General features: G+C 51.5%; 1 protein-coding gene and 1 pseudogene across 4 annotated transcripts; both read left to right on the forward strand.

Moving 5' to 3' along the window:
* The first annotated feature begins 2752 nt into the window (after nt 1-2752).
* Nucleotides 2753-26099, forward strand: TRMU (tRNA mitochondrial 2-thiouridylase). 4 transcript variants are annotated; one of them, XM_067698409.1, is made up of 11 exons: nt 2753-2901; nt 6512-6677; nt 7379-7485; nt 16733-16855; nt 19966-20138; nt 21629-21682; nt 21767-21833; nt 23152-23252; nt 24604-24748; nt 25171-25253; nt 25681-26099. In XM_067698409.1, exons 1-11 carry the CDS (start codon nt 2820-2822, stop codon nt 25843-25845), a joined length of 1266 nt encoding a protein of 421 aa, XP_067554510.1. In that variant the 5' UTR covers nt 2753-2819; the 3' UTR covers nt 25846-26099. The 4 variants fall into 4 exon arrangements, with proteins under 4 accessions (XP_067554510.1, XP_067554514.1, XP_067554511.1 ...); XM_067698413.1 differs by lacking the exon at nt 25171-25253; XM_067698410.1 differs by lacking the exon at nt 16733-16855.
* On the forward strand, nt 7494-9929 carry LOC137202609 (ornithine decarboxylase pseudogene; annotated as a pseudogene).
* Nucleotides 26100-27535: the final 1436 nt, after the last annotated feature.

The following is a 27535-nucleotide window of genomic DNA, read 5'->3' on the forward strand; positions in this document are numbered from 1 at the left end:
GCAGCACTCCTAACCCCAGAGCCCTTTGCTGGTCAGGAAACTGGACTCGGCCCCAACCCTGCACCAAACTGTCCCCGGGCAAGGTGGGGTCCCCCAGACTGAGCCCAAAGTCCAGTGACATCAGCTGGGCCACTCCACAACCTCGACTAAGTGCTCACCCTTAAATCCGCTGAAGGCCAGGCATCCAGATACTGGGTTTACTCATCTCTTCCGGGAAATGCGCCCCTTGTTGGGTGTTTCCCTGGTACCTTCTTCTGTGTCCCCACAGGGGCCCTGTGTCCTTCCCTCCAACCAGGGAGCTCATCCTGCCTGCTCCAGTTGGCAGTTCCTGCTTCTCGTCTCATAAATGGGGACTTGGGGCCTTCCTCATTTCACTCGAGACTCTTAAAACTATTCCTGTCCTCAAGAAACTGACTTGCCTAATAATTATCCACGTTTAGACATTTATGTCCACTGTTAACTTTTCAAGAAACTGTTAAGAAATTAATGTGATTTTAACGCCAAGCTTTGGTGCGTGTGTTACTGGCCAGACTGAAAAACCATCTGCATTTGTAGTGCCTTTCCTCTCCTGCTTTTTTCAAATCGTGGTTCAAATCCTACCTGAAATCAATTTAGTGAACAGCAGCAGCAGTTTTAAAACAAAAATAATAGGTACATGGCACGTTTCAAGGTAAGAGCTGTTTTGAGAACCGTTCTTTCTTACACTCATGTGTAGAGGTTGGTGTGTACACTGGGCCACCCTGTAAAATGGAACTGTGGGTGGAAGTAGAAAAAGCTAAGAGTCACTGACTTACAGAGTGCCTGTGTTTGGCACATGTGGGCCGTAGCCGCTGGCATCAAACCAAATCTCACAGTCCCCTGAGCCCTGTGGCACTCCTGGCCTCGGCACTGCGCACTGACCTCCAGCTCCCTGCTCTCCCGGCTGCTCGCCCCGTCAGTCACTGGACCTCCAGCCAGCTCTGCTCTGTCTAGGTGTCCCATCTGGGCCTCTTCCTTTGCTTTCATTTACACGCTCTTCCCTTCCCACTCTCTTCTATTAGGCCAAGAAAATATTTCCGGGTTCTATCACCCCAAATCAGCCACCCTGCCACCCTCACCCTCAGGCTCGCTCGTTCCTTCAGGAACAGCTGCATCTCCAGTCCGATGGCCCCAGTGCACCTCACACACTGAGGCTGACCTGGCAGGCACTTCATCCTCAGATGCCACGAGACACCATCATCAAGTCCTCCACACTCTTTCTCATCCCCCACGTCCATTCCACCAGCAAGGGCTGTAGATTTACCTCCAAATACGCATCTCTCTGCCGCCACCATTTCCTTCCCAGACTGTAAGTGGCTCTTTACAGGAAACCGCCCTCAGCAGGAAGCCCCTTTTCCTGTCCCTTTAGCAAAGCTATATTGTAAGTAACCTTTAAACCGGGCACCCCCACGCTCTACTCATCTCTGGCCCAAGCACGCCTTTCAAATTTTTTTTTTTTTTTTAATTTTTGGCCGTGTTGATCTTCGTTGCTGTGCGCGGGCTTTCTCTAGTTGCGGTGAGCGGGGGCCACTCTTTTGTTGCAGTGCACGTGCTTCTCACTGCGGTGGCTTCTTTTGCTGCGGAGCACGGGCTCTAGGCACGCGAGCTCAGTAGTTGTGGCTCGTGGGTTCTAGAGTGCAGGCTCAGTAGTTATGGCGCACGAGGTTAGTTGCTCCACGGCATGTGGGATCTTCCCGGACCGGGGCTTGAACCCGTGTCCCCTGCACTGGCAGGCAATTTGGACTCTTAACCACTGCGCTATCAGGAACGGCCCTCAAATCTCTTTTTAATCACACAATACCTTGCCTAGCTTATCAGTTCTTTCCGTAAATCAAAGATGTAGAAATGAAGAATAAGTAATTAACATGACCAGATCTCTTCCCCAGCTTCCCTTTCAGTAATCTCCTGAATAAACCGTGTGACCAAACTGTGTGAACAAGATAACATCCAGAGGAAGATCACAGTATGGTGACGACTCTGACTGCTCCCCACCTCCCCCCACACCCCCCTTCTCAATGATTGAGATTACTTCTCTGTTTCCTTTTGAAAACTCTCATGGCCGAGCAGAATCTTTGGAGGTGGTTTCTTGGGGACGCTGAGTCCCCCATCTCCCCAGACTGCCGGCATTCTGATTAAAAGCAGCTTTCCTGTCTACCATTTGTGAGTACCGATTTTGTAAGCGGAGAGCAGCAGGTCCCCCTATTCCATAACAAGACAGCTGCTGTCACGGCCTCCCAACCAGGCTCTCTGCTCAGATCCGCAGGGCAGCCACGAACATCTTCCTAGGAACGTAACTGTGATCGTGTCGCCCCTGCTCCCGCCTGGTCCGGCCCCACACCCCGTCCCCAGGCCCAGGGCCTTCGTACAGGTCCCCCTCCGCCTGCTAGTCTTCCCTTCCTGCTTAGTTAAGGTAAGGCCTGCGCCCGCTGCCAAAAGAACCCCGCTGGACATCACGCCCTCGGGGCGACCTCACATCCTTCTTTCGTTTACCAGCCTGTTCACAGGGCGCCCGCCTAAGCCACACACGACACACATACACACTAACGCAACAAACTCCGAGCTCTCGGGGAACTGCGCTCGCCAAGAGGGAAGCTGACGGCCTGGCTGGCAGGGGGCGTGGGCAGAGAGCCGGACTCGCGAACTGAAGCCGGGGAGCGGCGGGCCAAGCGGAACTCAGGACGCCGAGAACATGCTTCCGGCCGGACCTCTTCTGCGAGAGCGCCGCCGAGGGGGCGGGACTTCCGGCGCGACGTGTTCTCGGCGGCGGCGGCGGCGACTACAAGGAAAGGTGGCCGCGGGCGATGCAGGGGGCGCGGCACGTCGTGTGCGCCGTGTCGGGTGGGGTGGACAGCGCCGTGGCCGCGCTGCTGCTGAGGCGGAGAGGTGAGGCGACCGAGGGCCCAGACCGCCCCTGAGCGGCCCCTTCTCGTAGAGTCCCGCCCGGTCGTGCGGCGCCCCGGCCCCTCACCCTGTGCCTGGGGGTCGGAGAGCGCGCGACCGCAGACCCGACTGCTGGGGAGCAATCGGGCCATCCGTTACCGACGCAGTGAAGGGGGGGGTGTCCGACTTCGGGGGGCCGCGTTTCTCCCTGGCTCCGAGGCCCTGCATCCGGGGCGATGGCGGCGGCGTCCGCACGTAGCCTGGGGAGCGCTGACCTCTGCGGACACAGCAGCCTCCGTGGAGGTCCTTGCTCTTACGACAAAAGACATGGCCGTCAGGCAACGTGTGCGACAAGTACCGACGGGTGGTCTGCTTATTAAATCGTGTCTGTGGTCTTGGTTCGGTGGATGACAAACTTTTGCGCAAAAGCGCTTGTTTCTTCAGGCGACTAACGGGTGCCCCGGGTCGGGAGCTGAGGTGAACTGCCCGTCTGACTTCTCCGTCTGTGTGGCCCTCTCTCATTGTGAGGCCTCGTACCCCTAGTGACACTTGTGGACCCTCTGCTGTGAGCCGCCTTTCGTGCTTAGGTACTTGCAATGCAGAGTGAGTGCAAGGTTCCTGACCTGGGACGAGTGATGTAAGCGCTCCCTGTCTGTGAAGTGGAGGGAACACCTACGTCACAGGGTTACTGGAAGTATTAGATAACATAATTCATACAGAGATTTAACCCCAGTGCCCAGCACATATCAGGCACGCAGAAAACAGTAGTGGTTATTAGTTCATATTATTAGTAACTGTAGCTGTTATGAAAGGTGCAATAAAAAAAGTTAAATAGCAGTATAGGCAAACTGTAGGCACATACAATTGCGAGAAAGGGGGAAGCAACGAATCACAGAGGCGGTAGTGTTTGAGAGGAGACTTGTCGAACCCAGGTTCATGTGCCCAACGCAGAGTGAGGCTAAACAAACCGAAAGGTCGAGTTTGGAGCAGAGGAAGGTTTATTAGTTGAGGAGGTGCCAACCTGGAAGATGGGACACCTAGACTCCTCAAATCCATGGTTGCAAGACTTGCAGGAGGAGTAGGATTTCACTAAGCAAAGATCGGGGAGGAGAAAAGGGCTTTCTGGCGGCGTCAGCAGCAGGAGCTGGCTCTGGCCAGAGGGAGGCGGAAGTGAGACCGTGAGGTGGCGTTTGGGGGTGGGGGCGGTTCCGAGGAGCTCCGGTTCTTCATGTCTCAGCGCGGAAAGAATTCAGCGAGAGGCAAAGTGATAGATAAGAAGGGATGTATTAGAATAGGACGTTTGTGAGGCTTACAGGCAGGCGGGCGAGAGGGTGCTGTGCCCTGAGAACTTAGTGGGTTACAGTTTTAAAATCAGAGGAAAGGTGGGGAGGGGGAAAAGACCACCCTCTTCCTCATTCTTGAGTAGACGTCAGTCTTCCATCATCAGCTCCTCCACATTGGCTGGGGGAGTTTTCTTGTCCCTACATGGTCAAGCCAGGACTGTCATGGCACAATGAGAATTAGCAAAAAGGCGGTAACGTATGCTAAAAATGGTAAATCATCTCAGGTTTCAGTATAATGTCACCCTTTCCTTATATTTTTGTTTTTAGTACACACACAGGAGCATGTCCTAGGAATCATTAACTTACTGAGCTCACCGGGCAGGATGTGGGTCTCATGCCAGCATTGTTTTATTGTTTTGGGGGATGTCTCATGCTTCTGTTGCATGGTTTTGTTACTAAGCAAGCCTGCTTGGTTTTATGGTTAAGCAAACCTGCTTTCTTGAGTGATCATTAACTTACAGGGGCCTCCCATACTTTCTTCTTTACTTACAATCCCCTAGTGGGACTAACTATTTAATTACCCACTTTGTCCCTTTACTCTGTCCCTATCAGAAGGAGAGGGGGGTGGAGAGGTAGGTTGAGCCCTGGTTATGCAATATGTTCTATGAGGGGCTTTCGACTGTGTTGGGTAGCAGTGCAGAGCCCTTGAAGGGTTCTGATGAGGCTGTGACATGTTTGGGGAGATGTGGCAGGTGGCCCTGGAGAGTCTAGATATGTTATTTTACTACTTCCGGAAGGTAAGCTCTCCTTCCCGGAATCCAGACTGCACAGCTTCGTATTCCAGCTTCCTTGGGTTTTGCTCCTCCGTGGGAGAAGCTGATGGACGTAGCAAAGAAAAAGCCTGGTCCTCTCCACTCGGCATCGGGGTTTTTCCCAGTCTTGTTGGACGTGTGTGTTCTGTCACGTGCCTCCTGGAAAGTTAAGGACTGGCAAGGTGCTCTGGTCCCATACTGGAGTGCCAGAGCCTGTGCCCATGTAAATGGGTCACATCTCCAGAAGAAAGATGAGCAGGCAGATCAGGCTATAGAAGAGGAGATTTTGTTTTTTTTTTGCGGTATACGGACCTCTCACTGCTGTGGCCTCTCCCGTTGCGGAGCACAGGCTCCGGATGTGCAGGCCCAGCGGCCATGGCTCACGGGCCCAGCCGCTCCGCAGCATGTGGGATCCTCCCGGACCAGGGCACGAACCTGCGTCCCCTGCATCGGCAGGCGGACTCTCAACCACTGCGCCACCAGGGAAGCCCAGAAGAGGGGATTTTTAAAGCTCTGGATGTGGAGTTGTGTGTTTGTTCTGGTCAAGCTCTTGTTCTCTGCTGGGCACTGGGGACACGTGGGTGTATGAGACACAGCTCCATGTTTTACTGAGCTACAGGGAGCATGGACGGGAACTACTGGCACCTAGTGTGGCGTGCACTACAAGAGAAGCAGTCACGTGGTTTGCGAAGCAGAGGAGGGAGGGCCTGTTACCTGCTGGGATGGGGGGGTGGTCTTGCTAATGTGACCTTTTAGTATTTGGCGAAGCTGTGTCACTGAATCTCTGTTCTTTGGAGTCCTGTATTAAACCTTTTACGGTCAAATGCCCCGTCTTTCATTACATTGAGCCTACCCAAAAAACAGATTTCATATGTGGTAGACACCTATGTAGTCCTAAAGCTGGTCTTTCCAGTATTTGGTTGGGTGCTTTGTAAGCGGCAGAAAAGGGAGAAAACGGTCAAAATATACAGATAGTACAGCCCTTACAATAAGGTAGCCAAAATTTTAAATGTCTTTATGTCTGATGACTTAGAATCTAATTCTTAGATGGTAATTGGAAATAACTTTTGAAATGAGTTTACTTTTCTGATAACTGAATGGTGGTTTTTATTTTTTATTTTATTTGTTGAATTTCTGCTCTTCTTTCGTTCAGTCACACGTTGGCTACGCCTCTATGTGCTTGGCATTGTGCGTGGGAGCACGAAGGTGAAAAAATGCCGTCTTGTTCATACAAGATGAGCAATCTTGGGGACGCGGGCAATCAGTACAGCCCCACAGCGTATTGTGAGGAAGGAGGCCTTTACAAAGTGCAGGGGGAGGGTCAGGGTGCGAGCATCAGCCGGAGAGTCAGGAACAGTTTGCACTAAGATGTAGTCGGAGCACAGAAGGCCACGTGGCAAAGGGGGGACTGCCAGGCACCCGTGCACAGAGGCACCGGAGAGCTCAGGAGTCACTGCTTTTTCCACCCAAGGTTGGTTTCATAAACTCTCTTTAATTTGCCCTTCGCCCCTCCCCCAGGTTACCAGGTGACAGGGGTGTTTATGAAGAACTGGGACTCGCTGGATGAGCATGGAGTTTGCACGGCTGACAAAGACTGCGAAGACGCTTACAGAGTTTGCCAAATCCTAGACATCCCCTTCCATCAAGTGTCCTACGTGAAGGAGTATTGGAATGATGTGTTCAGGTGGGTGCAGTTCCCGACGCAGAAGGCTTCCTAAGGGCAGGACTGCCGTAGTCAGCCGGGCCAATGGCGTGCAGCCGGCACTTTTTGTTTTGGCAGTGGTGCTGAAGACTGTGTGTGGGAGGCCTCAGCCGCCCTCAGGGAGTCTGTGTTAGAGGTCAGGCCTGCATCCCAGAGCACCCCTAGCCCTTCTTCCTGTTACTGTGCCACCTGCCAAAAGTCTAATGTCTCTGCTAAATTAGTATGAGGGAGCTAAGGCCGAGGTCTCCCACGGAAGGCTGGCTGTGACTGGTCCCTGAGGACAAATCCACTGGGCAGTAGATGTCAGGCTGAAGAGTCGGCTGGGGTGCTGGTTAAACAGATACCTCGACCTGGGTCTGGGATGGGGCCCTGGAACCTGCACTTGAGCAGGCGCTTCAGGTGATTCTGATGGAGGGGGTCCTTTGGGTCTTATTTTGGGAAATGGTACAGTGGGACCTGGGGTCTGGTGAGTGTAGGTTCAGATGGAAACTGCAGCTGTCTTTAAACCGATATTTGATGAAAATATTGAAAATGGCTCTATACTGAAGCTCTTCTGTTTTGTAGAAAATTATAGTTTTGGTAAGACAGGGAGAAACTCTAAATTAAGCAAGTAATTTAGCTGATTTATTTTTCCATAGAGTGTCTCACACTTAGAAGTGAAAAGTCTTTTTCTTTTATTCCAGTGATTTTTTAAATGAATATGAAAAAGGAAGAACTCCCAATCCTGACATAGTCTGCAACAAACATATCAAATTCAGTTGTTTTTTTAATTATGCTGTGGATAATCTTGGTAAGTAATTGGGATTGTCTGCGTTTGTCTTTTTAAGAATTATAAGATTTCTGGGAGCTGAGGTCGGTTTCAACATGTATCTGTTTGATATTGGTGGTGGCTTTTCTGGATCTGAGGATGTAAAGCTTAAATTTGAAGAGATCAACCCAGTCTTGGACAAGTATCTTCCATTAGACTCCAGAGTGAGAATCATAGCTGAGCCAGGCAGATAACTACGTTGCATCAGCTTTCAAGCTCACAGTTAATATCATTGCAAAAAAACCTCCCATTAGAGGAGCAGACAGGCTCTGATGATAAAGATGAGTCGAGTGAACAGACCTTTACGTATCACGTGAATGATGGAGTCTGTGGAGCTTTCAGCGGCATCCTTTATGACCATGCACGTATGAAGCCCCTTCTGCAGAAGAGCCCCAAACCAGATGGGAAGTATTATCCATCCAGCATCTGGAGACTGACCTATGATGACCTCGATCGCATTGTTGAGCACTGTAACTTGCCCGAGATGCATATGGGAGATTGGATGCTCTTTGAAAACATGGGTGCTCACACTGTCGCTGCTGAATCCACTTCAGTGGATTCCAGAGGCTGACCGTCTACTATGTGATGTCAGGGCCCACGTGGCAACTGATGCAGCAAGTCCAGAACCACAACTTCCTACCCAGATCAGAGGAGCAGGATGGTGGCACTGTGCCTGTGTCCTGTGCTTGGGAGAGTAGAATGAAGGTCACCCAGCCTGTGCTGCAACTTGTGTTGACGTGTAGACACCATTCTCGTAGCTGTTAACTGTGAGTTTAGCTTGAATTAGGGTTTGGGGGGACCATTTAACTTAGTTTCTGCAAGGTTTGAGATTTCTGTGTGAGTAGGCTTGGCACAGATGCGGCAATGTGGAAGCCCGGGAGGTGGGGTCACACTTACCTGTGTTCCTATGGAAACTATTGCAATATTTGTTCTATGTGGCTTTTTATTCACTTCTCAAACATGCTACTAAAGAGTGCCCCTAGACTGCTGAGCAAATGTTTGTAGCCTGTGCAATGGCAGGCAGAATGGACCAGAAGCTTAGTGTTGTGACCTGTTGAAAAAAATAATAAAGTATCTTGAAATTAAAAAAGGAGAATATCATAAGATTTTCAGAGAAAGCCAGAAGTCAAAGCCTTGTAAGCAGTTTCATCTTGCAGAAGGAAAGGAAGCAGTGAAAACGATAGTATTTTATATTTCACTGGCTAAGAAAGAACTCTCTGGCGATGCACAAATGATAGGATCCCAGGGGGGAGAGAGTGCATCTTTGTCACGGGCCGCACAGCCATAAGAACTAGCACAGTGGATTTCAGGAGAACCAACCTCAGAAAACCCTGAGGAACGAAGTGTTGGATCACTGGCGAGAGTTGAAAGGTGAGGCCCCCAGACCCTGCCTGCAGGTTCGACTTTGCTCAAAGCAGCTCTAGTTCCAGATGTGGTTATATTTAGCGGAAGTTTCAGGAGCCCTAATTCAGAACTTAAGAAACTCGGCATTTCGTTTCTTATTAGTCATCCTTTTTGCTGGTCCTACTGAGACCTTTTCTCTTGCTTTAAAAGCAGGCGTCTGCTTTGTCTCGGAAACGGGTCTGGGTCTGTAGCTGATTCTGGGTCCTGGGTCTGTTTCGTTTCTCTGGTTTGGAGCCATGTCTTAGTGGCCTGTTCGGAAAGCCTGTTTCTGCTCAAGGTCCTGCCGCCACCGACAGCTTTGCCTGCAGAGTTTGTCCGTTCCCAGCTTCCTGCCTTCTCATTCCCGTCGGCCTGGTGGGACATCCCCATTCCTGTTTGTTGAACCCCCTGCTGCTGACCTGCTTACTTAGGCTCCTCGTGGTATCTGTTGCTGTGCTTTTGTGAATTCAGGTTCTCTTCTTGTCCCCTGCTGTCAGGGCCACCATAATGAGCTTCTGGAGCGCTGGATGCTGGTCTTGCACATTGTTCTGGCCCGTTGCAGCCCACCCTGCCACATCTGGCCATGTGCCAAGACATGCTGTGTGCCAGTGGCCCAGTGGGGTCACAGGACCACTGGCCACTCTGTCCTGTCAGCACTTTGCAATGACTTAAAAGGGGACAGAGTCGGCTTGCCAACCTGATACGCAAGTGACCTGCCACTGAGACGACAATGATGAAAAGTCGGTTCATGGAGTTAGGTTATTTTTTACCAAAAACGCCTATGAGAACTACGAATTGAAGTCCTAACAAATTTGAATGCTGGGCTAACACCAATAACATGAAATTGAGTAGAGATAAATGCAAAGTTTGCTACCTAGGTTCAGTAATTAAATCTTCTGGTACAGGATTGGGAGTCGATCTAGGGCCTCAAGGGGCCTCGAGCTGACTGTGAGCCTGCAGTCTGGCATCAGAGCCAGTGCAGCCCAAGTTTGCCTTGTGGTCAGGACATCCGAGGAAGGGGGAGGGGTCCGCGGGGGTCCACACTGGGCCTTTGTAGGTTCTTTCACTTTTTTGCATTATGTGGAAAGAAGAAATTGACTATGCTGCATGGTCCTTCACTGTTATAAAAATAATATGTATTTATTAAAGAAAATTTAAAACTCAGAAGAGTAAAAAAGATAAGGGAAAGTGTCACCTATAATTTCACCTCCCAGAATCAAAGGAGGAGACTTTCTGATATTTGTCTTCATTTTTTTCTGTACATTAAAAAAAGTAGAGTCATAAACTTTCTTTCCCTACTGAACAATATCATAAGCGTTTTCCCATTAAAAATTCTGTGTAAGTGGCACTGTTATTATGGCAATGGCACTTTGATTTACTTCATATTCTCCTGGTGTTGAACGTTTCAGTTGTTTTCAGTTTTTCCTTAGTATAAGAAACACTGAAATTAGCTTTTTGTACTTGTGTGCATATCTGAATTTTTCCTTAAGCTAGAATGAATGGATAGATATTAACTTTAGAAAGACTCTTAGAGATACAGTGAAATCTTGTAGCAAGATTATATCAATTTAGAGACCTAAAGGCTGCTTATTTAACGGAATTTCAGGTGTGCCTCTATTCCCTGGGATCTGGGTGTTTGGGAGTGGGGCAGGTAATCTGCACAGACTGCCTGGTGTGAGACCTGGCGTCTGTCTGCTGCTTGGTGCACCCTGGGCTCCGACTGGCCAAGGCCAGCAAGTGCAAGTCTAAAATTTGATCCTCGGGACTTCCGGGGTGGTCCAGTGGTTAAGACTTGTGCTTCCACTGCAGGGGGTGCGGGTTCAATCCCGGGTCAGGGAACTAAGATCCCACATTCTGTGTGGCACGACCAAAAATATTTTTTAAATAAAAATTTAAAAAATAAGGGTGGGGCTAATGGCGGACTCCGGGAGGGCTTACGCCAAGGAGTACTTCCCAGAACTTCTGCTGCCAAAGTCTTTGTCCTTGTGGTGAGCCACAGCTGCCCCCTGCCTCTGAAGGAGACCCTCCAATACTAGCGGACTGAGCTCTGCCCACCAGGGCAGCACCCAGCTCCACCCACCACCAGTCCCTCCCATCAGGAAGCTTGCACAGGCCTCTCGGATAGCCTCATGCACCAGAGGGCAGACAGCAGAAACAAGAAGAACTACAGTCCTTCAGCCTGTGGAACAAAAACCACATTCACAGAAAGATAGACAAAATGAAAAGGCAGAGGACTATGTACCAGATGAAGGAACAAGATAAAACCCCAGAAAAACAACTAAATGAAGTGGAGATAGGCAACCTTCCAGAAAAAGAATTCAGAACAATGATAGTGAAGGTGATCCGGGACCTCAGGAAAAAAATGGAGGCAAAGATCAAGAAGGTGCAAGAGGTGTTTAACGAAGACCTAGAAGAATTAAAGAACAAACAAACAGATGAACAATACAATAACTGAAATGAAAAATACACTAGAAGGAATCAATAGCAGAATAACTGAGGCAGAAGAATGGATAAGTGACCTGGAAGACAGAATGGTGGAATTCACTGCCATGGAACAGAGTAAAGAAAAAAAGAATGAAAAGAAATGAAGCCTAAGAGACCTCTGGGACAACATTAAACGTACCAACATTCACCTTATAGGGGTCCCAGAAGGAGAAGAGAGAGAGAAAGGACCTGAGAAAATATTTGAAGAGATTATAGTCGAAAACTTCCCTAACATGGGAAAGGAAATAGCCATCCAAGTCCAGGAATTACAGAGAGTCCCAGGCAGGATAAACCCAAGGAGAAACACACCAAGATACATAGTAATCAAACTGACAAAAATTGAAGACAAAGAAAAATTATTAAAAGCAACAAGGGAAAAATGACAAATAACATACAAGGGAACTCCCATAAGGTCAACAGCTGAATTCTCAGCAGAAACTCTACGAGCCAGAAGGGAATGGCATGATATATTTAAAGTGGTGAAAGAGAAGAACCTATGACCAAGTACTCTACCCACCAAGGATCTCATTCAGATTCGACAGAGAAATCAAAAGCTTTACAAACAAGTAAAAGCTAAGAGAATTCAGCACCACCAAACCGGCTTTATAACAAATGCTAAAGGAACTTCTTTAAGTGGGAAACACCAGAGAAGAAAAGGACCTACAAAAACACAAACCCATAACAATTTGAAAAATGGTCATAGGAACATATATATCAATAATTACCTTAAATGTGAATGGATTAAATGCTCCAACCAAAAGACACAGGCTCACGCAATGGATACAGAAACAAGACCCATATATATGCTGTCTACAAGAGACCAACTTCAGACCTAGGGACACATACAGACTGAAAGTGAGGGGATGGAAAAAGAGATTCCATGCAAATGGGAATCAAAAGAAAGCTGGAGTACCAGTACTCATATCAGATATAATAGACTTTAAAATAAAGAATGTTGCAAGAGACAAGGAAGGACACTACATAATGATCAAGGGATAAATCCAAGAAGAAGATGTAGCAATTACAAATATATATGCACCCAACATAGGAGCACCTCAATACATAAGGCAGATGCTAACAGCTATAAAAGAGGAAATTGACAGGAACACAATAATAGTGGGGGACTTTAACACCTCACTTACACCAATGGACAGATCATCCAGACAGGAAATTACTAAGGAAACACAAGCTTTAAATGACACAATAGACAAGATAGATTTAATTGATATTTATAGGACATTCCATCCGAAAACAGCAGATTACACTTTCTTCTCAAGTGTACATGAAACATTCTGCAGGATAGATCACATCTTGGGTCACAAATCAAGCCTCAGTAAATTAAAAATAATTGAAATCATATCAAGCATCTTTTCCAACCACAATGCTATGAGATTAGAAATAAATTACAGGGGAAGAAAAGTAAACACAAACACATGGAGGCTAAACAGTACGTTACTAAATAACCAAGAGATCACTGAAGAAATCAGAGGAAATCAAAAAATACCTGGAGACAAATGACATGGAAAACACGATGATCCAAAACCTATGGGATGCAGCAAAAGCAGTTCTAAGAGGGAAGTTTATAGCAATACAGTCCTACCTCAAGAAACAAGGAAAAGCTCAAATAAACAATCTAACCTTACACCTAAAGCAACTAGAGAAAGAAGAACAGACAAAAACCTCAAGTCAGTAGAAGGAAGGAAATCATAAAGATCAGAGCAGAAATAAATGAAATAGAAACAAAGAAAACAATAGCAAAGATCAATAAAACGAAAAACTGGTTCTTTGAGAAGATAAACAAAATTGATAAACTTTTAGCCAGACTCATCAAGAAAAAGAGGGAGAGAACTCAGATCAATTAAATTAGAAATGAAAAAGGAGAAGTTACAACAGACACCGCAGAAATACAAAGCATCCTAAGAGACTACTACAAGCAACTCTATGCCAATAAAATGGACAACCTAGAAGAAATGGACAAATTCTTAGAAAGGTATAACCTTCCAAGACTGAACCAGGAAGAAACAGAAAATATGAACAGACCAATCACAAGCAATGAAATTGAAACTGTGATTAAAAATCTTTCAACAAACAAAAGTCCAGGACCAGATGGCTTCACAGGTGAATTCTATCAAACATTTAGAGATGAACTAACACCCATCCTTCTCAAGCTCTTCCAAAAAATGGCAGAGGAAGGAACACTCCCAAACTCATTCTGCGAGGCCACCATCAGCCTGATACCAAAACAAGACAAAGATACTACAAAAAAAGAAAATTACAGACCATTATCACTGGTGAATATAGATGCAAAAGTCCTCAACAAAATACCAGCAGACAGAATCCAACAACACATTAAAAGGATCATATACCATGATCAAGTGAGATTTATCCCAGGGATGCAAGGATTCTTCAGTATACACAAATCAGTGTGATACATCATATTAACAAATTGAAGAATAAAGACCATATGATCATCTCAATAGATGCAGAAAAAGCTTTTGACAAAATTCAACACCCATTTATGATAAAAACTCACCAGAAAGTGGGCATAGAGCGAACTTACCTCAACATAATAAAGGCCATATATGACAAACCCACAGCAAACATCATTCTCAATGGTGGAAAACTGAAAGCATTTCCTCTAAGATCAGGAACAAGACAAGGATGTCCACTCTCGCCACTATTATTCAACATAGTTTTGGAACTCCTAGCAATGGCAGTCAGAGAAGAAAAAGAAAAAGAATTCAAATTAGAAAAGAAGAAATAAAACTATCACTGTTTGCAGCTGACATGATACTATACATAGATAATCCTAAAGATGTCACCAGAAAACTACTAGAGCTAATCAATGAATTTGGCAAGGTTGAAGGAAACAAAATTAATACACAAAAATCTCTTGCATTCCTATACACTAATGATGAAAAATCTTTAAGAGAAATTAAGAAAACAGTCCCATTCACTGTTGCAACGAAAAGAATAAAATACCTAGGAATAAACCTACCTAAGGAGGTGAAAGACCTGTACTCAGAAAACTATAAAACACTGATGAGGGCTTCCCTGGTGGTGCAGTGGTTGAGAGTCTGCCTGCTGATGCAGGGGACACAGGTTCGTGCCCCGGTCCGGGAAGATCCCACATGCCACAGAGCGGCTGGGCCCGTGAGCCATGGCCGCTGAGCCTGCGCGTCCGGAGCCTGTGCTCCGCAACAGGAGAGGCCACAGCAGTGAGAGGCCTGCGTACAGCAAAAAAAAAAAAAAAACACTGATGAAAGAAATCAAAGATGACACAAACAGATGGAGAGATATACCATGCTCTTGGATTGGAAGAATCAATATTGTGAAAATGACTATACTACCCAAAGCAATCTACAGATTCAGTGCAATGCCTATCAGATTACCAATGGCATTTTTTTTACAGAACTAGAACAAAAAAATCTTAAAATTTGTGTGGAGACACAAAAGACCTCAAATAGCCAAAGCAATCTCGAGGGGAAAAAAAGGAGCTGGAGGAATCAGGCTCCCTGACTTCAGACTATACTACAAAGCTACAGTAATCAAGGCAATATGGTACTGGCACAAAAACAGAAATATAGATCAATGGAACAGGATAGAAATCCCAGAGATAAAGCCACACACCTGTGGTCAACTAATCTATGACAAAGAAGGCAAGGATATACAATGGAGAAAAGACAGTCGCTTCAATAAGTGTGCTGGGAAAACGGGACAGCTACATGTAAAAGAATGAAATTAGAACACTCCCTAACACCATACACAAAAATAAAAATGGATTAAAGATCTAAATGTAAGACTGGACAGTATAAAACTCTTAGAGGAAAACATAGGAAGAACACAATATAACATAAATTACAGCAAGATCTTTTTTGATCCACCTCCTAGAGTAACGGAAATAAAATCAAAAGTAAACAAGTGGGACGTAATGAAACTTAAAAGCTTTTGCACTGCAAAGGAAACTATAAACAAGACAAAAAGAGATCCCTCAGAATGGGAGAAAATATTTGCAAAGGAATCGACGGACAAAGGATTAATCTCCAAAATATATAAACATTTCATGCAGCTCAATATTAAAAATACAAACAACCCAGACAAAAAATGGGCAGAAGACCTAAATTTGTCCAAAGAAGACATACAGATGGCCAAGAAGCACATGAAAAGCTGCTCAACATCACTAATTAGAGAAATGCAAATCAAAACTACAGTGAGGTTATCATCTCACACCAGTTAGAATGGGCTTCATCAGAAAATCTAGAAACAACAAATACTAGAGAGGGTATGCAGATAAGGGAACCCTCTTGCATCTCGGTGGGAATGTAAATTGATACAGCCACTATGGAGAACAGTATGGAGGTTCCTTAAAAAACTAAAAATATAATTACCATATGATCCAGCAATCCCACTACTGGGCATATAACCAGAGAAAACCATAATTCAAAAAGACACATGCACCCCAGTGTTCATTGCAGCACTATTTACAATAGCCAGGTCATGGAAGCAACCTAAATACCCATCAACAGACGAATGAATAAAGAAGATATGGTACATATATACAATGGAATATTACTCAGCTATAAAAAGGAATGAAATTGGGTCATTTGTAGAGACATGGATGGACCTAGAGGCTGTCATACAGAGTGAAGTAAGTCAGAAAGAGAAAAACAAATATCGTATGTTAACACGTATATGTGGAATCTAGAAAAATGGTACAGATGAACTGGTTTGCAAGACAGAAATACAGACACAGATGTAGAGAACAAACGTATGGACACCAAAGGGAGAAAGGGGCAGAGGGTAGTGGTGGTGGGATGAATTGGGAGATTGGGCTTGACATATATACACTAATATGTATAAAACAGATAACTAATAAGAACCTGCTATATAAAAAAAAATTAAAAAATAAATTAAAAAATCTCCGGAGATTTCCCTGGTGGTGCAGTGGTTAAGAATCCGCCTGCCAGTGCAGGGGATACAGGTTCGATCCCTGGTCCGGGAAGATCCATATGCCGCGGAGCAACTAAGCCCGTTGAGCCTGCACTCTAGAGCCTGTGAACCACAACTGCTGAGCCTGCGTGCCACAGCTACTGAAGCCCGCATGCCTAGAGCCCGTGCTCCGCAACAAGAGAAGCCACGACAATGAGAAGCCCATACTCCTCAGCGAAGAGTAGCCCCTGATCGCCACTACTAGAGAAAGCCCGTGCACAGCAACGAAGACCCAACGCAGCCAAAAAATTTAAAAAACAGAATGTCAGTTGTATTAAAGTATTTGACAGGATAGACATCTGTACTATAAAATTAAAATTAAAAAAAATTTTTAAATAAAAATCTGATCTTCGTATTTTTAAAAACCTCTCAGGAGCAGATGCAGTTGCTACGGGTCACTATGCAAGAACGTCCCTGGAAGATGAAGAGGTCTTTCAGCAGAAGCACGTTAAGAGGCCAGAAGGGCTTTTTAGAAATCGATTTGAAATTAGAAATGGTGAGTAAAAGTGCCTGGGCCAGAGCTTAATTATTTGTGAATGAAGTAAACTATTTTGAAGAATGACAGTGAGTTGTTTGAGCACACCTGCACGACTTCTCTCCGTGTGTTCCAAACTAGCTCATTGGTTTTGGTTTCCTCTTCGAAAAAGGACAGTTACCGAGAGGGTCGTTTTCCCCAAGGGCCTGTGATTGGTACCAGGAAGAGGCTCAGGTGGGGCGCCCGGGCCAGGGCTGCTGGGAAACTGAAGCCGCAATTCATAACCCAGTTCTGGGAGGAGACGCACAACAATAATAATTGAAGTGTAACAGGCCCTGATTCTTACCCTCGAGTTTGTGAGGACTTGAGATTGAGGTGTACTTTAGTGTGACATGAGTGCTGGGACCTGACATGGCACAGGCCTGGCAGCCAGGCTTGTAACTATGCTTACGAAGATTACATATATAAATTAGCTCATCAGTGTCAAAGGGAGCGAAGTTCCACCTGCCTAGAAAATGCCAGGCAGTCACCTGGGAAGCTGCTGGCTTGTCCTGGTACATCTGCATATAGAACAGAGGAGTTGGCGTCATTATTAAGTGAAAGGCAAGATGGGGCTCGGAGCCGTGTTTCTGTGGGCAGTTTCCACTGCTGCAGCCCCACGGGGGAGTTGGCATTTCCCCGCGTCTGGCCTGCCCTGGCCGCCTCACGCCCACCGCCTCCCTCCCCGCGCCCCTCTTGGCAGTGCCAGCATGCAGGTTCTCTGGTTCTGGTTCTCAGATGAGGAAACTGAAGCTTGGCTGCACTCGCCAACCGGGGTGCCTCGGGTTGGGGGGCTGGATCCCAGCTGCGTCTGTTCAGCTCCGCCGTCCCTGGTCGTTGTGCCGTCCTCCGTGTCATCCGGCCTGATCCACCCTGTTTTCCTTCTCTCTCCCTCCTTCCCCCCTCTCACAGCAGCCGAGGCCAGAGATAACCTTACTGGCAGGGCCCAGACAAGGACACCGCCTACGTGATGTTGGGAAGGCCTCTCGCTGCTGCCTGCAGGGCGCTGGGCCGTTTGTGTTCCCTGTGGGGGCGTGTGTGTGTGTCTGTGTGTGTGTCTGTGTTTGTGGTTGGGGGCTGATGTGTGGGGAGAGGTGACCGCTTCCCTCCCCGGTGCTGCCTTCGCACTCCTGGGCAACCCTCACCAGGAAACCCTCCACGTCAGGAGGACACGGCTTTGACTGCCCAGCCCTGCCGCCTGGGGACTCCATGGTGGAATTTGCCCAGTGAACGTCGGTCTGAGGGGCCTGAGTAGATGAAGGATTTGTTTCCACGTCACATAGCCACCCCCGCTTACCTCCTAGAACATGTGGCGCCTCACAGAGCTTTCTGGGCCTTTTTGACAGGCCGGAGGCACTCAGACCTCTGACTGCATTGGCGTGTGCTTTGTTCTGTGTAGCTGTTTTAATAATACCACAGTGTCTTTGTTCTCTGTGTGCGTTTTAGGCACCTAGAGATTTTTATTTTGCTCTGACTCAGTTGCCCTGGAGACCTGGTCTGGGGCCTCCTGGCCTGGGTCCCTGGGGAGAGCGCATAGGGGCAGCAGAGTCCAGCCTGCGCTCCTGACCCTGGGCCCTGGGCCAGGGTAGATGTCCTCACCCGTCCCCGTGGCAGGTAGCACCACGGCCGACCCGGAGGAGCGAAGGTGTGAATGAGGCTCCAGGCACAGGCAGACCATTGCCTAGCAGGCATCCCTGTCCATGGTTTAGGGTTCCTGCTTGCTTTCTTAAAAATCATAAATTTTGAGTTTGTTTTAAAATAACCCAGAACTTTGAGAAATTGCAAATTGCTCCCAGTATTCTGAGGCTTTTATATGCACTTAGACTGTTTAAGTTTAGTTTTGAAACAAAAAAGAACCTTTGGCAAATGAGTCTGCCTACCTGATGGCTGGTTGACTGAACTCGGTTTTTCACTTTTCACTTGATTTTGTTGTTTTGTACGTAAAAAGTGATGGAATAGAAACCAGGTGATTGAGCTCAGTTTCCAGCTCTGCGCTTCTCTCCCTGCACCATTGTGGGCAGTCACTTTAATTATCTGAGCCTCAGTTTCCTCATCTGAAAATGGGGATAATTCTATCATAGGGCTAAAGTGAGAATCAAATTTGAGGTCACGGGTAGAAAACATTAGCGACACAGAGAGCATGTTACACATGTGACTGGGCCGAGCTGCACGCTGCACTTGGGCTATTTGTACCCTTGGCACGGGTGTGAGCTGTGGGTGTGACTTGCCGAGGCTTTGCTTAGCCCTGGTTGTGAGTCACGTGGAAAGAATCTGGAACACTGGTGTCATGTTCGGTTTCCTCCGTTGGTCATTGAGCTGCAGAGTGGGGGACCCAGCGTTTGCAGTCATGGAAGGTCTGTAACACACCAGGCAGGACCGAGGGACCCGGAGATGGAGGCGGGCCTTGTTTCCTGAACCGCATCCCGTGGCCAGGGTCAGTCACAGCTCTGCACTGTCGCTGTCCAGCCGGGAACGGGTGTTTACAATGAATAGCACATTAGAGAAACTGCAGAGGAGCAGCTGACGGATGTCAGCTCGAACCATAAGAAAAGCCCACTGTGACCAAGTGGGGAGTACGTTTAGAAGCCGGGTGCTGCGGGGGGACGTGGTTGGCGTCCACTGTGGGACCTGGGAGGTGAGCAGGGTCCCTGAGAGCAGCCACGGTGCAAACACATCCTGTGGTTATTAGGAAACAGCACAGCTGACACCATTTCAGCAGGATTTTCTGTACGTTGTCTCGTCCAGTTTTCCCAGATGTGGCTGAGTTTGTTTTTTTCTTAATACTTCATAACATTTTTGTCTTGTGATGTTTAATCTTTGCAGATATAGTCTAACATATGAACTGGAATAAATGTCCTTATCACATAAACTCTACCCTCTGCGTATTTTTTTCAATAGTAGATCAGTTAGGGATGAGGATTTTTCTTACCTTAACCACGGCAGTTCTCTTTTCTGGAAGTCTTCTACTGAGTATTGATCTTTGTTTCTGCCAGACCAGGGGTAATCTATCGAAGTAAACAGAAGGACATTATTAAAAGCAAAGTATGATGATTTTTATTCCTGCAACATCTTTTGTTCTTTACTCTTGGCAGTGGTAAAACTTCTGCAAGCAGCTGACAGCTTTAAAGACCAGACCTTCTTTCTCAGCCAGGTTTCCCAGGATGCCCTGAGGAGAACCCTCTTCCCCCTGGGGGGATTAACAAAAGATTTTGTAAAGAAAATAGCTGCTGAGAATAGACTTCATCATGTGCTTCAGAAAAAAGAGGTAGGGTTGAGGGGTGTGCGTGCTCCCAGCCTGGGGTCCTGCACCACCTCCCCTGCCTGGGATCTGGCGTCGAGCGAGGAGCCCGTCGTGCACACAGTGGGAGGGGCTGGGTCCTTCAGAAAGCAGCAGAGGAGGGACCTCTCCCTCCCGGCCGTGCCTTGGCCCCCCGGAGTGGCAGCTGTCCTGGCCGCTAGGTGGCTGGCTGGGGTGCTCTTGGCTCAGCTGCCAGGTGAGAGCAGGACGGTGAGGACCGGGCTCTGAGACCCCCATCAGCGCACACGTCTCTGTTTCCATCCACGCGTCAGCACGGCCTCGTCAGGTGTCTTCTTTGCGCCAGGCTCTGCACCACTGGCCTCTGAGGACGCGGTGAGGAGTGCAGTTCCACCCCTGCCTTCAGGGAGCTTACGTCAAGGGGGCAGACAGACAAACCTACCGTTGTAAACTCGGAAGGTGTCCCTGAGAGAAGGTGTAGGGTCCGGTGAGAGAAAATTCGGGGGCAGGGACAGACACCAGGAAAGGCCTCCAAGGAAAGTCTGTCTGTCCTCAGGCCTCAGGGTGAATAGGATTTAGTGTCACGTAGACGGTCGGGGAAGAGCCTGTGCAAAGGCCCCGAGCCTGGCGCAGTGGTGGAGTTGAGGTGAAGCCAGTGTGGTGGGCGCTTGGTGCTAGAGGGTGGGGTGCAACGTGGGAGGGGTCCCAGCGGGCTCGGCAGACCCTGGGGCAGTCGGTCTAACCAGGCGGCTTCGGGTTGAGGCGGCCTTAGCTGCAGCCACTGCTTCACGTCTGTCCTGGGGACGGGCACAGCTGTGCTCTTGCCAGCAAGTTGCTGTCCCCAGGGAAGCCAGCCCGGTGCCCATCCCTCCACCTGTAGCATCTCGACTCATGTCTCTACCTGTTCGGTTTCTGGGTGTGACCGGTAAGAGCTGAGCGAGCCGCCCTCATAGGACCCGTGTTCTAGGGACACAGGCCAGCGCGTGAGCGAGGAAGCCGAACCATGGGCGCGGGACGGCGAGCCTGTTCCCGCTAGGCCTTCCCGCGTGCTAGAAACGTCACCTGGAGAAAAGACTCTCCGTCCTCGGCCCCTCCCGCGATGCTTCACTCGTGGCCTGGCTTGTGCTTCCTCACTTCTGCTCTGCTCTCACCGACTGGCCCGAGGGCTTAAGCAGCTTTAGTGGTTTCCTGGCGGCTGGTCTGAGGGTCCGCAGCGCGGGCCGGGCCCTGCTGGGTGTGGGGGTGGCACTGCCTACTTAGCTGCCGAGGTCCGTGTCTGGGGCCTGAAGTAAGCCCCTGAGATCTGTTTGTGGCTGGGACTGGTGTGTGTGGTGCTGGAGAAGGGAAGCCAGGCCCCTGGCCCGGGGGAGGGGCGGCTTGGGGCAGGTGAGGCCCCGAGAGGCCCCGTGTGTCCCTCCCGCCCCTGCCCAGGCTCTCCAGGTGGAGTGCAGGACCCCACCCGGCCGTTCGTCTCACGGTCGGCCTTCCTTTCGTTTCAGAGCATGGGCATCTGTTTCGTTGGTAAAAGAAATTTTGAAAATTTCATCCTTCAGGTGAGTGGCTTTTGATGCAAAAGGACGGAGCCGCGTTTCTGCTCTGGACCTGGATCTGTTAGCAATGAAACGTTTGTTTTCCAGTATTTACAGCCTCGACCTGGTAAATTTATTTCAATAGAAGACAATAAGGTTCTGGGAACGCATAAAGGTGAGATGCAACCCTGGGCTGCTTTTCTTCCTGAGCTCCTTGAGGCGTGGGGCAAGTTTGAGCTCTGGGGATTTCGAGATGATTCCAGTCCTGCAGGCACGGCGGTGGGTGGCGCCAGGGAAGGTGGGAGTGGCTCTGACCCGGTGTTTGCGATTTGAGACGTGGGCTCCTTTCAAGCATCGCAGCCGATAACAGAGGATGCCGTCTGGTTCAGAAGCCTCACTCTCTGAGCTATGTATTAAGTCTCCATGAATAGACTTATTTTTTCATTACATACAGAGAATACCAGACTACAGAAAAACTCCACTGGAGGGAAGGAGTTAGGTTGACTTCAGAGCATGAGTTTCATGACTTAGGACGCCGTGAAGAGTTGGGACCAGAAGGTGGCCCTCCTGGCCGGAGTGCTGCACCCCAGGTGCTGCTCCCTCATTCGCAGACGCCGCTGGGGGTCGGGGCACCCTGAGCCTGCCCTGAGCCGGCGTGGGGAGGACGGGTCAGGCGCGAGAGTTCACAGCCCAGGTGGGAGGACAGAGGCGGGCTTGGTCAACGGTGGGGCTGTGCCCTTGGGGGCCTGGTGACAGACGAGACTTGGTCCAGCGTGGGTCTGACCTGCCGGAAGGATGAGGGCTGGGGCTCAGACATGGACACTCCCAAGGGGCTTGTTCCTTGGAGACCCTCACCTCGGTTTGGGCCGGACAGCTTCCCCTTCCTGGTGCTGTTGGAGGGAGCGGGACTTAGACGTCACGGGCTCCCAGAGAGCTGAGCGTTTCTGAGGGAGGACGTGCCGGCCCTGCTGGGGACAACTTGCAGGGCGCTCGCAGCCTGTCCCGGCAGGAGGCTGCCAGGGCACACAGGGGAGCCCAGATCCGTTGCCTGGCTTGCAGAAGTGGAGTGCTGAGCTTGGCGCCGGTTCCCCCGTGGGGCTGGGGGCTGGGGGCTGGAGGAGGCGTGGCCTAGCCGGCTGGCCTTGTGGTATTTGTGGTGGGGGTGAGGGTGCACAGAGAAACCGGGGCAGCCTGGTGTCCTGGCCCCGAGGCGGTTAGTACACGGCGGCTCGACCCCTCGGCAAGAGGGGCTCGTGGCTTCAGGCGGGGCACTTGGCCCATGTTCTAAAGGAGCGGTCCCTGCTCCTGGTGGGTCAGGGGGCCGCGCAGCTGGAACGGCTCCTCGCGGGGTGGGAGGTACAGCCTAAGCCAGGCCGCCCGGGTGGTCCGCAGAGGGAGCCTCCTGCCTGCTGCCTCCCAGCCTCCTCCCCGTCACGAGGGTGGGACGTTTGAGACGGGGCCCCTCCCACCTCGCTGAGAAACTGTTTCCACAGGTTGGTTCCTGTATACTTTGGGCCAGAGAGCCAACATAGGTGGCTTGCGGGAGCCCTGGTACGTGGTGGAGAAGGATGGCGTCAGGGGCGATGTGCTCGTGGTGAGTCGGGCGGGTGAGGTGACGGAGGCCTGGTTGTGGCAGAGCCCACGGTGCTGAGCCAGGCAGGGTGGGGCGTCTGCAGGGCAGCTGCGGTCGGGCGCATCCTTGCCTTTCCTCTGCCTCCTCCCGGGATTGGCCCTAGGTACCAGAAGGGTTTTGTTTAAGGTACTAGGCTTTTACTGTATGCTGGTCGCATTATTAATCACATCAATCCTTGTAGATAGATGTATTCCTCCGATTTTACAAGACTCAAAGATTAAGTAACGTGGGAAGGTCCCTTGGAGCGGGGGTGGCTCAGTGCCTGGGACAGGGCCTGCACACAGAGGCCTCCAGCGATTCACTGTTGAACAGATAGGGTGCAGAGCTGGGACCGACCTAGGCCTTCTGCCGCAGCGGGGCTCTGGGCCACTGGACCCGGGACTGTGTCCCCAAGCTCTAGAGCAGGACTTCACAAAGGGGGCATGTTTGCCCTGCTCCCCTCCCTGGGACATTTGGCAGGGCCTGGGGACATTTTCAGCATCACGGCATGGGGGAGGGAGGAGGGGAGCAGGTGCTGCTGGCGTCCAGGGGGTGAAGCCAGGGAGCCCCGTCCCCTCCACGGTGATCCGGCCCCACATCTCAGCAGTGCCGAGGCTGAGCGTCCCGGCTCTGAGCACGCTCTGTCCCAGAGCTGGGGGACCCTCCGTTAGATGCGGGCAGAGGGGCCAGCAGGCCTCTGGGACACCACCGCCCAGAAGAGCCCTGGGCGCAAGGGCCTGGACGGTGATTCTGGTCCAGCATGAGTTAAAGGGACTTTAGTGTAAAGTTTAGCTGTCTCTTTTGCTTTGAGAAAGGACATCCACCGACACTTGTGCCCTGTGTGGGTCTCCTTATCTACTTAGAGCCCAAGGGCCCTGGGCTTGATGCCCTTGGTCCTCCCTCAGGGGAGGCCTACTAAGTCCTAGGAGGCCAGGTGCATGGAGGCCTAGGAGGCCTGTCCCCAGCCACGTGGGGCTTGGTGGGATCCCTGTGGCGACGTGGCTGTCTCGTGTGCGTCTGGCCCTGGGACGCCGGGTTGTGGTGGGGGCAGGGTGAACTTCCAGGAGGAGAGGTCATGGGGTTGGATCACATGCTCCTCTGCTATTTGCTGAGTGTGGCCATGACGAGTGACTTTCCCTCTCGTGCCTCAGTTTCCTCATCTTCAAAGTGGGGTAGACAGGCTCGAGGGATAAGCGCATGAATTTCCACGTGTCAGCGTGGATTTCAGTGAGTGTTTACTGTTATCATTAGTAATGAAGTGCAGAGGGGGCTTTGGGGCAGGACCCTCCACTGAGGGCTCCAGGGCGTCACGTCCTCGCGCTCCGCTCCGCAGGCCCCCCGGACAGACCACCCGGCCCTGTACAGGGACCTGCTGCGGACCGGCCGCGTGCACTGGGTGGCTGAGGAGCCGCCCGCAGCCCTGGTCCGCGACAAGATGATGGAGTGCCACTTCCGGTTCCGCCACCAGATGGCGCTAGGTGACTGAGCGGGGATCCCCGGGTGAGGCCAGCGTTAGGACCGGCGATTCGACCTGGGCCCGGGCCCCCACTGTTCAGATTGTACAACGTGTAGGCCTCCTTGCCCTCTGCCTCCGCAGAGACAGCCTGGGGGGCGCTGAGGCCAGCTTAGCCTCCTTTGTCCGTGACACAGGGTCGGTCGGTCTCTGGAAGAGGGCAGGTTGCCAGGGCGGGTGGGACTGAGGGTCCCGCTGGCAGGCCGCCGGCAGGTAGTGTGTGTGCCGCTCCGGGGCCCGGGCGGGCGGCGCGGAGCCCCTCTGGCCGTCGCCCCGAGCTTCCTTTGTCCTCGCTGCCTGCTCCTTCCTCCCCGGGGGCCCAAGGCCTGGGTCTGAGCACATGTGGCAAGGCCAGCACCCCCTCCAAGGGTCCTTCTCTTCCCCCAGTGCCCTGCGTGCTGACCCTCAATCAAGACGGCACTGTGTGGGTGACGGCCGTGAAGGCTGTGCGGGCTCTCGCCCTGGGACAGGTGAGTGGGGGTCTCAGCCCCAAGTCTGCGCCTGCCTTTGCCCCGGAACCCGGCCCTCCTCAGCAGCTGCTCGGCCGCTTGGAGGAGCAGGCTTCGTGCTCTGGAAGGATGGCATTTCCTCCGGACCGGAGCAGCTGGTCTCCAGGGGGAGCTGAGGGGCAGAGGGGCTGCGGTGCTCGGCTCACACAGCCCGCGAGGGTGGGTGCACAGGCAGCCCTGCAACCGTGAGGCATGGCTCTTGCGCGGCTAGTGGGAGCGCCGGCTGCCCTGCCCTGGCCCGCCGCTGGTCTGGGCCCCGGGGACAAGGACAGAAGATGGGGAGGCAGAGCATTGCCCCTCCCCAGCCCCAGGTCCGGGCTCCTGGCTGCACTGTGGGCACCCGGATGCTGGGTCGCACTGCAGGTGACACGGCCTCTCTCCTCTGCAGTTCGCTGTGTTCTACAAAGGGGGCGAGTGCCTGGGCAGTGGGAAGATCCTGCGCCTGGGGCCATCCGCCTACACACTCCAGAAGGGCAGGAGCAGACCCGATGTGACCGTGGAGGGCTCCAGCATCGGCCGGGGTGACAGCCCGGGCCAGGGACCCACGCTCTGACAGAGGCCGAGCGGCTGCTGTGGGGCTCATGGGAGGAGACGTGGATGAGCGGAGCCGGGGGCAGGGCCGCTTCAGAGCCAGGGAGAGCCCATCCTCTCTGCTTGCTGGCCGGCGGGTCTGTCCCAAGTGCCCCATGGGTGGAGTTCCTCTTGCGCACCCCCTAGAGGGCTTCCCGTCCGGGGGCATGCCGAGGGGACCTGTGGGGAGGGATGGATGGGCTGCAGGGGCAGTACCCAATAAAAACTCTGTCTGGGGTTTGGATTCTGATGGCTTCCAGTGGGGTGGGGCCTGGGTGGGCCGTCTCGGGGGCTCCACGGCACTAGCCACGTGTGGGGAGGCGGGGGTGTGTGCTGCACGGGAGAGCAATGGGATCCCCCCTTCCTCCGCCTCCATTCACGGCTGTGCCCACCCTCACCTGTGGCAGAGGATGTGTGACGGCCCTTGAGCTGACTCCCAGCCTGCAAGGGTATCTGAGGGGGACAGTGTGACCTTGAGGCCACTCTGAGGGGCGGCGGCCCTGCCCCCAGTCCAGGCAGCTGCACGGGAGCCTCCCCTCCCCCTGCAGAGTGCCCGGCACCCTGGCCAGGCACCCTGGCCAGTCACGTCGAGAGCTGAAGGGTAGCTTATAAACAAGGGAAGTTTATTTCTCATGGTTGTGGAGCCTGGAAGTCTGAGGTCAAGGTGCCGGCTCTGACGGGGGAGGGTCCTCTTACGGGGGGCCGGTGACCGTCTTCTCACTGTATCTTCGCGTGGTGCAAGGGGCAGGGGTTTTTCTGGGACCGCCCCACCTCCAGCCGCGCCACGCAGCTTGTGGGATCTCCATTCCCCCACCAGGGACCGAACCCCGGCCTTCGGCCGTGAAAGTGCTGAATCCTAACCACTGGACTGCCAGGGAGCTCCCTGCGGCCTCTGAAGAACACCTGTCCGCTTCATGAGGGCCCCACCCTCAAGACCCAATGGCGGGCTTCCCTGGTGGCGCGGTGGTTGAGAGTCCTCCTGCCGATGTAGGCGACACGGGTTCGTGCCCCGGTCCGGGAAGATCCCACATGCCGCGGAGCGGCTGGGCCCGTGAGCCATGGCTGCTGAGCCTGCGCGTCCGGAGCTTGTGCTCTGCAACGGGAGAGGCCACAACAGTGAGAGGCCCGCGTACCGCAAAAAAAAAAAAAGACCCAATGGCTGCCACCACATCAGGGCTAGGGTTTCAACCTGTGCCCTTCGGGACACAAACACACACCATAGAGCACGTGCGTGTTTTGTGCAGCGCTGAGTGGCAGATGAGAGCACCTTTGGAGCTGGCTTTGGCCGGGGGCATCGTGGGTGGCCGTCGTCCTGCCGTGAGCAGTTGAAAGGCCCGCTGGGGAGCCACCGCAGGACTTGGAGGCGGGAGGTTTGGAGACGCTCCACCAGGCCTTCCCGGGGGCGCGGTCAGCTGGGTCAGGTGGAGGTTGGCTCTTCCTGGAAGGGCACACTTCTGCGTGCCCCAGTGCCTCCAGCTTCCCTGCCTTGGCGCGGGTTAGTGCCCTGTCCCGGCTCCCGGTGGGCCCCAGGGTCCCTGGTGCTCTGCTCAGGGGCCCAGCCACCTGCTCCGGTGCCAGGATGGACGAGCCTCAGGCTCTCCCTCTCACTGACCTCAGACTCAGCCCTTGCTTGTGCTCCAAGCCAGGCTCCTGTGGAGGCTAGAAGTGTGGCT

This window comes from Pseudorca crassidens, chromosome 11, assembly GCF_039906515.1.
Source record: "Pseudorca crassidens isolate mPseCra1 chromosome 11, mPseCra1.hap1, whole genome shotgun sequence".
In the NCBI taxonomy this organism is placed as follows: domain Eukaryota; kingdom Metazoa; phylum Chordata; class Mammalia; order Artiodactyla; family Delphinidae; genus Pseudorca; species Pseudorca crassidens.

What these genes read in the sequence shown, in the direction of transcription:
- TRMU (XM_067698409.1), top strand. Translation starts at nt 2,820, where the DNA reads ATGCAGGGGGCGCGGCACGTCGTGTGCGCCGTGTCGGGTGGGGTGGAC. An exon ending in TTATGCTGTGGATAATCTTG is followed by an intron (nt 7,486 to 16,732) that starts GTAAGTAATTGG and finishes AAAACCTCTCAG; the next exon opens with GAGCAGATGCAGTTGCTACG. An exon ending in GGGCTCTCGCCCTGGGACAG is followed by an intron (nt 25,254 to 25,680) that starts GTGAGTGGGGGT and finishes TCTCCTCTGCAG; the next exon opens with TTCGCTGTGTTCTACAAAGG.